Source organism: Heteronotia binoei, chromosome 8 (assembly GCF_032191835.1).
Source record: "Heteronotia binoei isolate CCM8104 ecotype False Entrance Well chromosome 8, APGP_CSIRO_Hbin_v1, whole genome shotgun sequence".
NCBI lineage: Eukaryota > Metazoa > Chordata > Lepidosauria > Squamata > Gekkonidae > Heteronotia > Heteronotia binoei.
The window spans coordinates 78,328,255-78,341,873 of NC_083230.1; the positions used below are offsets into that span (position 1 = coordinate 78,328,255).

The 13,619-nt window shown below is 49.4% G+C and overlaps 1 protein-coding gene across 2 annotated transcripts in view; it reads right to left on the reverse strand.

Annotated features, from left to right (window-relative positions):
* The window catches only part of GUCY2C (guanylate cyclase 2C), a 136,540-nt gene extending 133,017 nt beyond the window's left edge, over nt 1-3,523 (reverse strand). For both annotated transcript variants that reach the window (XM_060245314.1, XM_060245313.1), the window contains exons 1-2: nt 3,412-3,523; nt 2,375-2,442 (exon numbers count right to left, since the gene is read on the reverse strand). In XM_060245314.1, the coding sequence (XP_060101297.1) occupies nt 2,375-2,442; nt 3,412-3,522 (179 nt within the window). In that variant the 5' untranslated portion in view covers nt 3,523. The remainder of the gene's footprint in view (nt 1-2,374; nt 2,443-3,411) is intronic.
* Nucleotides 3,524-13,619: the final 10,096 nt, after the last annotated feature.

The window sequence follows — 13,619 nt, forward strand, 5'->3', positions numbered from 1 at the left end:
CGTAGGGCGCACAGCTGCAAGGGTCCTGTCGACTTCCTCCAGACTGAGTGGACCGAAGGAGTCCAGAATTGGACCAGAAGACGTGCTCGGTGCCCCAAGTTCAGCTACTGTGTTAATTATAGCGGGTAGGTCGTGTCGGAGCGACGAGACCTTATCTGCGAAAAAGCTCGCAAAAGCCTCACAGCCTATTTCCAATTCTCTATTATTTTGTTTGCCCTGCGGCAATTCTGTTAATGACCGAATTATACTAAACAATTGTGCTGGGCGCGAGGTCGCAGATGCGATTCTGGATGCAAAGTGATCCTTCTTTGCAGTCCGAATGGCCATCTCATAGGTCCTCATAAATGACCTATATGATGTTCTCGTAGCTTCGTCACGAGTGTGGCGCCATTGTCTCTCTAGTCGTCTTAATCGTCGCTTCATCGATCGCAGCTCAGGGGTATACCACGGAGCGGATCGTGATCGAGGATGAAGAGGATGTCGGGGAACGATTTCGTCGATGGCCTCGGAGAGCTGGTTATTCCAGGTCTCCACTAGCTCATCCAACGAGTCGCCGGTGGGCCAAGGATTCCGTATAGCCATTTGAAGCCGCAACAGGTCCATCTGACTACGCGGGCGAGCCAAAATCTGCTCACCGCCTAAACGGGACAGGGGTGGCATATCCACACGGGCCTTCAGGACCTGGTGGTCAGACCATGGCACTGCCTCGGCAACTATCTGATCCACTACTACTCCCACCGCAAAGATCAGGTCTAGTGTGTGTCCAGCCTGATGCGTGGGCGCTGTTACATATTGGGAAAGTCCTAGTGCTGCCATGGAAAGCACTAGGTCCGTCGCACGAGTGGAAGCTGCGTCCTCAGCATGGACATTGAAGTCACCCAGGACTATAAGTCGAGGGTGCTCCAATGCCCAGCCTGCTACAGCCTCCATCAGGGACGGCAGGGCACCGGCCGGTGCGTTAGGTGGACGGTACACCAGCCAGATTGCCAAACTTTCCCCAACGTCCCACACGAGACCCACACACTCCACGCCCTTGATCTCTGGCGGTGGAAGTATCCTGAAGGAGCAATCCTCCCGTATGAAAAAGGCCACCCCTCCCCCCTGCCCGCTAGTCCGGGCCTGGTGAAGGACGGAGAACCCGGGCGGGGCAACTTGGGAGAGAGCAACTGTCTCTCCCTCCCGCATCCAGGTTTCTGTCACGCAAGCCAGGTCCATGTCCTGCCTGGTGAAAAATTCTTGCAGGACTGAGGTTTTATTATTTATGGACCTGGCATTGCACCAGGGACGGAGGCGAGTGTCTCCACTTGGCCCTCCCACTTGCCATCCTTGGGATGGGACACAGGCTGGAAGGGGAGCGAGCCCTCTTGTGTCTCATACTCCTTCCATTCACACTCTGCCTGCTCCCACCGCTGTACTTTCCCCTCCCCAGGAGCACTGGAATCCCCTGGCCCGACATCACTTACCGAGATTTTACAAAGTCTGGGTCTCTGTCTTGAGTCAGACACTTGGCGACAGTGATCCATGTCACGGTCACCTCAAGATTGGATTACTGCAATGCCCTCTACATGGGGCTGCCCTTGTCTCGAACTTGGAAGCTTCAACTACTGCAGAATGCAGCAGCCAGGTTGCTATTGGGTCTTCCCTTACAGGAGCACATCCAACCTGCACTGAAAGCACTGCACTGGTTGCCTATCGCATACCAGGTTCGTTTCAAGGTGTTGGTTCTTACCTTTAAGGCCCTATATGGCCAGGGGCCTGCATACCTGAGGGACCGCCTTTCCCCGTATATGCCCCAGCAAGCACTTCGGTCTGGGTCTCTACTCTCAATCCCTGGCCCTAAGGAGGCTAGGCTCATGACAACTAGAGCCAGAGCCTTCTCTGTAGCGGCCCCACGCTGGTGGAATGAGTTGCCAGAAGAAGTTAGGGCCCTGCGAGAGCTCATACGGTTTTGCATGGCCTGTAAGACAGCACTCTTCCATCAAGCAATTGTAAACTAGACCGTCGGCCACTACAGCTCTTAGGTAACATATGGACCACCTCTTGCAATCTATTTTACAGCAATTGCAGAGAAGACCATCTAAGATCTGCCCTACAGAGAACATCAATATCAATCTGAAACTTAAGATTATAGCACCAAAATGTCATTTTTTATGTTTTTAAACTGTTTTATGGTTTTTAGGTCATACTATATGTCTATACTCATGCACTTGATGACCATGTAAGCCGCCCTGAGCAAGGAGGGTGGGATAAAAATGGAATTAATTAATTAATTTAATTAAAGCGTTATACTGAATGCATGCCACTACTAGACTTAAAAGTATTGAGTTTATTCAATTCCTTAACCTCAAATACTGTAGGTTTGCCAAATACTTACGAGACCATCTGGTATGTGGCATAGGTACATGTGGGACCCAGGACAGTGCATCCAAGATTATGATTATTCTGTAATTTAAAAAAAGACTACCATCAGTGGGGGGATGGGAAATCTAGGGGAGGAAACACCATCTAGATGCTAAAATGCTACTATGGCAATGGAACAAACATCAAGAAGATGTGAAAAATTGCGATAGGAATAGGAAGATAAATATTGCTTAAAAGAGTAGATCCCACACATATTATATGAGTATGTGGTTGAGAAACAGAGTTTTAATGTAAGAGTATCATCACGGCTATGCATGCAGATATATAGAACAGGATTGTAATTTGCAAATGGTACATTATCATAAGATATTCTGTCATTATAAGAACAGTTTATGCTTTTCCACTATTTGCTACATTTCATTCTGACCAGAAAGTTCAGTCATTATTTATGCATGCATGTGCTGTCAAGTCACAACTGACTTATGGCGACTGCAGCAAGTGGCTTTCAAAGCTAATGAGAAGCAGAGGTGGTTTGCCATTGCCTACAATTGCAGAGTGTTCCTTGTACCAACCCTGCTTAGCTTCAGAGATCTGATGGGATACCATTCCACATACCAGTCATTGTTCACATAAATCTAAAATATTATTTGTTGGAATGAACCACACAACACACGTGTTGAGGAGAAAAAGCTTAGCTTGCAGGGCAAGCTTCCTTTATTTATACAGGGTTTTTCAGTTGTCCAAAAATATCCCAGCTCAAGGCATAGCAACACAAAGATTCTCCCAGGAAGCATCTGGTATGTAGCAAAACATTCTGCGTATTCTGCAAGAATTCACAGTAGCTAGCAAGTTCCAGAAATACCTCAGTTACAACAGGGAACGGAAACGTGACAGATGTGAGAACGTCTGAGTTTTCTGTGTTTCCAGACATTACAGAGTCTGGGTAACTGGGCGCATGATCCTCCCACGCTTTGTGGGGTACAAGCAAGCAGACATCATTTCAACTGCATGATCCTACAATTATTCTCACATAAATGTCTTAATACTCACAAATAGCTTCCTGATTATTTCCACACCTTCACAAGTGCTAGTTCGGCAGCCTTGTGAGACATAGAGAGATGTGTTGAAGCCATCAAATGTTGCATTGATATGGACAGTCATATTGTTTGCTACAACAGAAAAGTGGGAGAATTAGGTATTTAACTGTAAAACAAATGCTTCAAATAATTTTCTGAATTGATGGCATGTTTGGCTAATCAAATACTTGCCCGGTTTGTCTTGAAAAAGAATATTAATGGAATATCCTTACATCTAATAGCCAAGGGCTAACACCCCCCCCACACACACACACACCCCAACAGATATTTATACTGTGAGCCAGCAATTCAGAGTTCTGGAAACCTAGGGAAATCTTCAGCTTTCTAAAACCCATCCAGTCACTTCATCAGCCGCCGCAATACGGGCACTGCGGCGGGCCCTTATTATTATTTAGAAATAATAATAATAGTTGTAGTTGTTGTTGGATTAAAAACACAAACATGTTAAAAGCTGTATCTGTGCTTAAGCAAATATTGTAGCAACTTGAAATGGTGTGTGACTTACATGAGCAGCCACTATCACCAGGAGGTAAAAGGAGGGAAGAAGCATAGCTGGAGCCATGAGAGGGAGAGGAAGTAGAAACAGGAGAGGGAAGCAAATGGTGTATATGTGGGGGCGGATTTCCCTTCCTTAGTTCTCCTGGGTTCCCCCCCCCCACTCCATTATGGAGATATAATTGCCACCAATTTTCCTCAGTATCTATACATATAAGTCTTTTTGTAGTGTGTGAACCTGTTTGTTATAAATAGAGAAATAACTTCAGTGGTAGGTAAGGGAAGTGCATAAATCCAATATAAATATACAGCACTGAGAAGTTAAACACTTATAGCATGGCATGGTGAAACATTTTCCCTGGAAGTAAAAACTTGATCTTGTTTACCTCATTTTTAAAGGATAGGTGAGCACCTGAAGTGATACAGAAAACAAGTCTCAGCTTCTAAAAATTAACATTCTAATTAACTAGTATTTTCTGATACTGCTCAATATTCAGACCAAATAATCACAAATGTTAAGAAAAGCCCATCTTTCTGGAAAGGCTCATTATACCTGAAAGACAGAAACAATCTTGGTTATTGTTTTGCTCACATAGCTTGGAGATATACTGCACCATCCTAAGGGGAGTTACATCCTTCTAAATCCATTGAAGTCAAAGGATAGAATGAAGTTTGACGTACCTTTAAAACCAACAAAATTTTATTCAAGGTGTAACGTACTGAGACAGGAGACGTTGGTAGGGCAACATGCTTTAATGGAGGCACATTACCAGGGAGGGAACACGCGGGCCGGGCCCCGCTTATATACAATATCCCGGAACAACCTCCCTGGCTGGCCAGCCCAATCCTGGCCAGTTAAACTTCCCACCACAGCCTGTGATGGGCGGGGTGTTTCGCACCCTGTGCGGAGTCGCCTGGGGGCAGCCCAGTCGCCTCTGCACATGGCCGCATTTGCTTGGTCTATCGTCCTTGCGTTATATCGTAATGGCATCCTAGCGATACACTACACCCCTTCCCCCCCTAGTCTTTGTACATAGTCCCTTAGGTAGGCGGGCGGCCGGCGCTCCCGGGTTGATCATCTGGGGGCGGCTTGTGGTGTAGGCGCTGCTTTGGCGGCGGGAGCCTCCTCGGGGAGCGATGCTGCTGCGGGCCGTAGGTCGACCTCTGGGGGTTGCTCGGGCTCCGCCGGTCCTGAGTGTTCTTGAGTGAGCGGGGTCGGTGCCGGCGCGATGGTCTCCGGCCGACCCATCGTGGGCTCTCCTCCGGGGGATGCCTCCTCCAAGTCGGTTGGCACTTCCAGTAAGGTGCGGTGACGCAGTTGATCGATGTGCCGCCGAAGGGTCTGGCCCCCCTCCGTGGCTACCTCGTAATGGTGGGTCCCAATTACCTGCCGCACCCGACCCACCACCCACATGGGTCCCTGGGCGTAGTTTCGTGCGAACACGGGGTCTCCCGCGAAGAACCCACGGGCTGCCTCCCGGATCTCCGGGGACCTTCGGATGTCTGAGGCTCGGTCAGGGTGCAGCCTGTCGAGCCTCGTGATCAGTTTGCGCCCCATGAGGAGCTCTGCCGGGCTTACCCCCGTGACCGGGTTGGGGGTTACCCTGTTGTCAAACAGGAAGGCGGCTAGTCTGTGGTCCCAGTCGCCCTGCACAATCCGGCCCAGGGCCTCCTTGGTTGTTCGGACCATTCGCTCTGCCTGTCCATTGGTGGCTGGGTGGAACGGGGCCGACCTTATGTGCCTGCTCAGGTACCTCTGCAGGAATGCCTGAAATTCTCCCGAGGTGAAGGCCACCCCGTTGTCAGTGACTATAGTGTCTGGAATGCCGTGGGTGCTAAGGGCCCGCCGCAGTGCCCGTATTGCGGCGGCTGATGAAGTGACTGGATGGGTTTTAGAAAGCTTTCCATGGACTCAGTGAAGAACTGATGTATATCGGATTTCAAGTCTTCTAGGTCCCTCTTACATATGGGAGCTTCCTCATCTTCATGCCCCGATCCCGGGGAGGGAGGGTTGCTGGTGGCCATATTTGCTGCCGATCTAGTTTGAGGGGGACTGACCTTTTCTGTAGATTCTGGCTTGAAGAAGTCAGCGACAGTTTTTCCTCCTTTGGAAGTTGATTTCCTTTTGCTTTTGGTTTGCATTCCCATCAGAAAGTTTTCAATATCGAAGTCTGGTGAGTTTAAGTAGCCGATATATAGGGGGTAGCTCGGGAGCTCCTTCAGAACACGTCTGCCATGAACCAGCGACGCCGCGGCGGCTGATGAAGTGGACGCTACTGGAATGACCTCCAGCCATTTGGTGTAGGCGTCCACCATGATCAGAAAGATCCGTCCCTGGAAGGGCCCCGCGAAGTCTAGGTGTAGCCTGGACCAAGGTTTCCGGGTGGTTTCCCACCGTGTGACCGGGGCGCTTGGTGGCTCGGGGCGTGACTCTTGACCCCTTGGGCAGTGAGGCGGTCTAGTTCGGCCTCTGTTTTAGGTTTCAAGGCAAACGGGACCCGCCTCGCCTTGAGCCTGATCGGCCTGACCATCGGGTCAAGTGGTAGGGAGATGGCTGGCCCCTTGTAGCTGCCCAGGGAGCCGTCAAATACGTCGGGGAACTCTTGGCAAATCTCCCCGAACCCCCTGGGTGTTAGGGTTTGTCCCACCCCCTCCAAGCGGATCCTCAGGGGCTTGAACCACGCCAGTCCTAGCAGGGTGGTAAGCTGGCGCTTTACCACCAGGATGTCCAGCGGGCCGTAGAAGGACCCCCGCTCAGCTTCCACCCGGGCCCACCCCACGATTTGCACCGGGTTCTTCTGAAAGTCCCAGAGTATGAAGTCCGCCAGCCTTAATTGAAGCTGCTGGCGGGGGCACAGTTTCCTCAGGGTCTCCTCTGCTATAATGGAAATGGAGGAACCTGAGTCCACCTCCATTTGGCAGGGGTTCCCTTCGATGAGGACCGCCATTTTGATCTTATCGGGGGTGGCGAGGGGCAAGTTCAGTACCTGTAGGGTAGTGGAGGCTGTGGAGTGGAACTCCGCCGACTCGTGGTGCATGGTCAGCCTTCGGCGGTTGGGCTTGGCTCGGCAAGCCCTTGCAATGTGGCCGGTCTTTCCACAGCTCCGGCAGTCCCAGGTCCGGTACTGGCAGTCCCTTCTGTCGTGGGGGTCGCCGCAGCTGGCGCAATTGGGGGCCGGCGGTCTCTCCGCCGCTGGGGATCGTTCGGGCGCTCGGGGGCGCTGGGGTGCTCGGTTGGGTGGCCCGGCTGGGCGGCGCAGCTGGTAGGCTTCTCCCTCTTCCGGGCGGTCGTGGTCCAGCTCCTCGTGGTAGACGGCGTCGGTCCGGGCCTTGGGAAAAGTCCTCGCGGTCCTCTCGAATGCCACGGCCTCGCTGAAGGCGCTCTGGAGGGTGAGCTCTTCCTTGGCGAAGAGCTTCTGCTGGAGCCTCTCGTTGCGGAGGCCCCACGTGAAGCGATCGGCCAGGGTCTCCTCTAGCTGAGGAAAGTTGCAGTTCCCTGTGATCCTGCGTAGGGCCGCCAAGTAGTCGGCAGCCGATGCCCCTGCAACCTGGTCCCTTCTGTCGAAAAGGAACCGGCGGGCCACCCGTGAAGGCTGTGGCAAGAAATGGCCAGTGAGGAGTCTGGTGATGTCCGCGTAGGACTTCTCCGTGAGGCGGGCGGGGGCCGAGAGACCCTTGGCGATCTCAAATGTGGCCGCCCCACAGACACTCAGGAGAACGTTCCTTTTCATGCTGTCCTCGGTGATCTTGTTGGCCCTCAGGTAGCATTCTACCCGCTCCGAGTAGGACTCCCAGGCCTCGGGATTCGCGGGGTTGAATGGCTCGATGTGACCGGTGGTTCCGCTCTGTTGAGCCATGCTGATGGCGGCAGCGGTCGCGGCCTGTGGGTTGCCCTGTCTCCGCTGTAGCCGACGTGGCTAGAATCCCATCCTCGTCGCCACTGTAACGTACTGAGACAGGAGACGTTGGTAGGGCAACATGCTTTAATGGAGGCACGTTACCAGGGAGGGAACACGCGGGCCAGGCCCCGCTTATATACAATATCCCGGAACAACCTCCCTGGCTGGCCAGCCCAATCCTGGCCAGTTAAACTTCCCACCACAGCCTGTGATGGGCGGGGTGTTTCGCGCCCTGTGCGGAGTCGCCTGGGGGCAGCCCAGTCGCCTCTGCACATGGCCGCGTTTGCTTGGTCTATCGTCCTTGCGTTACATCGTAATGGCATCCTAGCGATACACTACACAAGGTATGAGCTTTCATATGCACACACACTTTCTCAGATACCTGTGTGCACATGAAAACTTATACATTGAATAAAACTTTGTAGGTCTTAAAGGTACACCTGAATTCAGATTTGTTTTACTGCTTCAGACCAACATGACTGCCCACCTGAAGTCAGAGGGTGTAATTCTCCTTAAAATTGTACAGACATAGAGTTGCGAAGTCCAATTCAAGAAATATCTGGGGAGTTTGGGGGTAGAGCCAGGAGCAAGGTTGTGACAGGCATAATTGAACTCAAAAGGGAGTTCTGGCCATCACATTTAAAGGGACCACACAACTTTTAAATGCCTTCCCTCCATTGGAAATAATGAAGGATAGGGGTACGTACTTTGGGGGATTATAGAATTGGGCACCCTGGTCCAATCCTTTTGAAACTTGGAAGGTGTTTTGAGGAGAGGCTTTATCTATCTATCTATCTATCTATCTATCTATCTATCTATCTATCTATCTATCTATCTATCTATCTATCTATCATTTATTTATGGCAATTTATAGTCCACCCTTTCCCAAGGATGGGCTCAGGGCAGATAACAACATTCTAAAAACAGTATAATAAACAACAGTTAAAACCAGAGTGATGTGGACAATACAGTTTAACAGATCATACAAATTATAAATGGTGGCTCAGCTGGGCACATATTATATGAACCAAAGATAGTAAATAAAATAAATTTATGTTACAGCAGGGATGGATCGCCACATAGGACCAAGCCAGTGGAGTAGAACGCCCACTGCCTCAACCAAAGGCCTGGCAGAATACCTCCGTTTTACAGGTCCTACAGAAAGATAACAATTTGGTGAGGGTGCAGGATCTCTAGAGGGAGTTGATTGCACCAGGCTGGTGCCAAGGCTGAAAAGGCCCTGGCTGAGGCAAGATGGACATCCTTTAGGCCAGGGATGGCCAGCAGATGCTGTGTGCCAGATTGTAGTGATCTCTGGGGCACATATGGGGAGAGGTGGTCCCATAGATATGTTGTTCCCAGGCTTTAAAAGTCAAAACTAAAACCTTGAAATGGATTCGGTACTCAATTGGTAGCCAGTGTAGTTGACACAGCCGGATGTGTGCCCGGAAAAGCACTGTTATCAACAGCCAAGCTTGCGGCACTCTGCACCAGCTGGAGTTTCCAGATCAGTCTCAAGGGAAAGCCTATGTAGAGTGAGTTACAGTAATCCAGCCTGGAAGTGACTGTCACATGGATCACTGTAGCTAGATCCTGGGGGGATAGGTAGGGCACTAGCTGCCTGGCCTGCCAAAGATGATAAAAGGCAGAAGGAGCAACTGCTGTGATCTGTGCCTCCATTAAAAGTGAGGCATCCATTGTCACTCCCAGACCCTCCACCCTCTGAGCTGGCACAAGAGATGCACCATCCATGGTTGGGAGCTGGATGCCTGACTCTAAAACTAACTCACCCACCCCCGGCCTAGGTACAGGACCTCCGTTTTAGTTGGATTAAGCTTCAATCAACTTTGCCTCAACCAACCCACCACAGCTTCTAAGGTCAAGGTCAGATGACCCGGGACAGAGTCTGGGTGGCCATCCATCACCAGATAGAGATGGGTGTCATCCGCATATTGATGACAGCCCAGCCCAAAACCTTGGGCAATCTGGGCAAGGGGACGCATGCAGATGTTAAACATAATTGGCAAGAGAATAGCTCCTTGAGATACACTGCATTCCAGTGGGCGCCTCATCTAATGACTCACCAGGGGGCATTGGATCCCGCAGAGCTTTCTGAAGCTGCTCAGGATCCAGTTGACTCCACAGGTGAGCATAAATCCACTTGCTGCCTAAACAGGAGGAGGGCTGCAAGTCCAGCCAGACTTTCAGGGCATAATGATCTGACCATGAAACCACATCATTGGCTATCAGATCTGCTGTTATCCTAGCACCATAAATCAAATCTAGAATGTGCCCCACCTGATGAATGGGAACCGATACACTTTGACTGAGTCCTAATGTCTCCATGGATGACAATAGGTTCTGAGCCTGCAAAGATGCTGCATCATCAACATGGACATTGAAATCCCCTAGGACTAGAAGCCTGGGGAAGTCCAATGCCCAGGCCAATACCATGTCCAGCAGGGCAGGCAGGCTGTCTGGGGGTGCATCAGGCAGTTGGTACACTACCCAGACAGCCAAACTCTCCTCAGCTAGGTATTTGACATAGGTGGAAAGAGATTTGAGCATTTCCATATCTCCAATCTCTTCCAGAACCCTGAGACCTAGTCCCACTGCCATACTTCCCCTGCCCCCATATGACCGAAATCCCTGACATGGCTCTGCTATCAGGTCCAATGATCTAGTTAATGTGCACACAACCCTAATTCTAATTCACACTATAGAGCTACTATTTTACTAAGCTCACTAAATCATCTTATTGTCTAATTAAAACTAATAATAATTTAACAATATTTAACAAAATCAACCCAAATTAATTAGCTAGCTAAAATTTAAAATACAGTAGCAATTAAGAGGTCCAATTTAAATACAATACATTCTACGGGCAAAAACTAATGTCACGAATAGATTAAAATCTAAAAATTCATTAAATTCCCAAGTTAGACAATTAATTAATAATAAGGAAAGGAAAGGTCCCCTGTGCAAGAACCAGTCGTTTCTGACTCTGGGGTGACGTTTCTGACTCTGGGGTGACGTTTTCATGGCAGACTTTTTACGGGGTGGTTTGCCATTGCCTTCCCCAGTCATCTACACTTACCCCCCAGCAAGCTGGGTACTCATTTTACCAACCTCGGAAAGATGGAAGGCTGAGTCAACCTTGAGCCGGCTACCTGAAAACTCAGCTACCACCAGGGATCGAACTCAGGTCGTGAGCAGAGCTTAGGACTACAGTACTGCAGCTTTTACCACTCTGCGCCACGGGGCTCTTCATTAATAATAAAGACAATGGCAATACCTTAGAAGATAAGTGAAATAAAACTTCCTGTAAAGTGCAGACGTATGTACAAAAATAAAAGTGCTGATTGCTGATGTTGAAGTTAATACTTAAAAATGGGAAAATAACCACAGTAAAGAGACAAGCTCTATATTAAGCTGACAAAGGAGACCAGTTCCAGCTTTGTAAATCCCATGCAGCCAGCTGTGCGTCCATTGCAGCCTGCTATTGCCCAAATCTCCGTCAGCCGTTCTTGGTGCTCCTGGACTAGTCCAACAAACTGCGGGGAGAGCAGCATCGGATGCTATGCTGAAAATTTGGTGCCTCTACCTCAAAAAACAGCTCCTCTGGAGCTCCAGATGCTCAAGGATCAATTATCCATTATACTCTATGAGAATCGGTTTCCATAGTGCCCAGCAGACATCCCCCCCCACCGGCTTTCTGATGACCATGAAGCGGGGGAGGGCCACCAAACCGGGGGATCGCCTGCCCTCACCTGGGGTTTCACAACCCTATACTGACAATACCCCCAAAGACATTCCCATAAACACACACACACACTCAAAATATTGGACTCCTGTGGCACAGTACTCTTACCTTTTAGGTCTTCTTCCAACTTACACAACCCCAGTTGCACAGCTGGTTCTATATTCTTCGCAGTCACTGGGAATTCATTGTCATCCAGCAACATTACATTGATCAGACAGTCATCTCTCGAACATTTGCCCTCACCAGTCTGACAAAGCAGCTGGGTGGAGACTAACAATGTCCAAAAGGTCTGACCCAAGTTCTGTTGTCGCATTATGCCTTTGCTGTCTCAGGTACTACATGAGTGGCATTTTAGAATGAAGGAAGGACATTTGTCATAAGACCACCAACTCAGTTAAACTTTACTTCTCTGAAGGGTCTTTCTGTCCCCTGTCTTGGCTCCCCATCCACTTACACACCCATCTTTCCCAGCTGGTACTTCTGCTTGTGAACAATTAACAACACCAGTACTCATGAAATGAAAAAGGGCCAAAGGTTGTTTTACATGTTTGCTGTTGAGGCCTGTAAAACTAAGGCAATAACCGCACCTTGCTAGATAAGAATACGATATGATAGGTCGGGAAAATAAAAGAAAAGGGGAGGGCACTTTGACCAATCATAAAGTGAGGAACTTACACAAATGTGCCCTCCAAAAAGATCCAGACTAATGATATATTTCCCCAGGATTCTTTTTTTTTTGGGGGGGGGGGCATTTTCCTCACAGAACTTCTGAAGTTAGATCCAGAGCAAAGTGTAGTGCACATATCTCTGTGGAATGGGGATTTAAAGATGTCAGGTAGAAGCATTACCACTTGACACCCCCCCCCCTTGAACTGATAGTTGACATGCTACCTATTGGCAATCATCCATGTGCCAGATCCTGGCTGCTTATGTGACTACCAGGCAGGGCCAGTCCTAGACTGTCTGGCACCCTAGGCAAGGCTAACTTCTGGCACACACACACACCCTGCACTAACGTCACCAAGTCTCATGGAGGGTGCTCAGTTTGGTGCTCCACAAGGCTAGCGCCCTAGCTGATTGCCTATTTTGCCGGGCAGGCCCTGCTGCCAAGGCTTTCTATGAGCAGTTCCAGCTGCCTTGGTGTCGGGAGGTGTGGCCTAATATGCAAATGAGTTCCTGCTGGGCTTTTTCTACAAAAAAAGTTTTGGTGACTGCCCAATCTCAAAAGAATAGAATTTTGTTTCTTTTAATCCCCACACAAAATTGGCCTTTTTAACACAAAAATATAGTCGTGCATTAAAATATCCATATTGTAGAACTCTTTCCCTACAAGATTAATCTATTTTACTTCATTTACATTTTACATCTTCCATAACAAAAAGTCTACCAAGAAAACATCATGACGTGATATCACCCCATGGGTCAGTAATGACTCAGTGCTTGAAAAGGGGACTACCTTTACCTTTTGTCTCCCCAATGGGGATGTGAAGTGGCTTGCAACATTCTCCCCTTCTCCATTTTGTCATGGCAACAACTCTGTGAAGTATGTTAAGCTGAGAATGTGTGACTGACCCAGTCATGTGGCAAGCTTCCCTGGCAGAACATGAGTCTCCCAGACTGCTGGAGGGGGATCTTCCTCATGCACATGGTACAATGACATCACCCAAAAGTGACATTATCACACTGGGCACATTGCTCTAGCACTTGGGGGGGGGGAATGCTAGAGCATCCCCCCTGTGCTGTGCCCAGTGTGATAATGTCACTTCCAGATGACATCATCATGCCGGGCATGTCACAGCACACCAGTGCTCTTTGTGGGTGGAGCTTCCCTGACAGCCAGTTCCATGGTGGAGGGTTGGAGGCCCTGAAATTGGGGGAAAACCCACACCTGGCTGGAGGCTGGGAATCTTACTCCAAGATCTTAGTTCAGTACTCTAACTGCTACATTTTTATAATCTTTTCAATTTCAAGTAATGGTGGTTTTATTTACCAAAACCTTTAGAC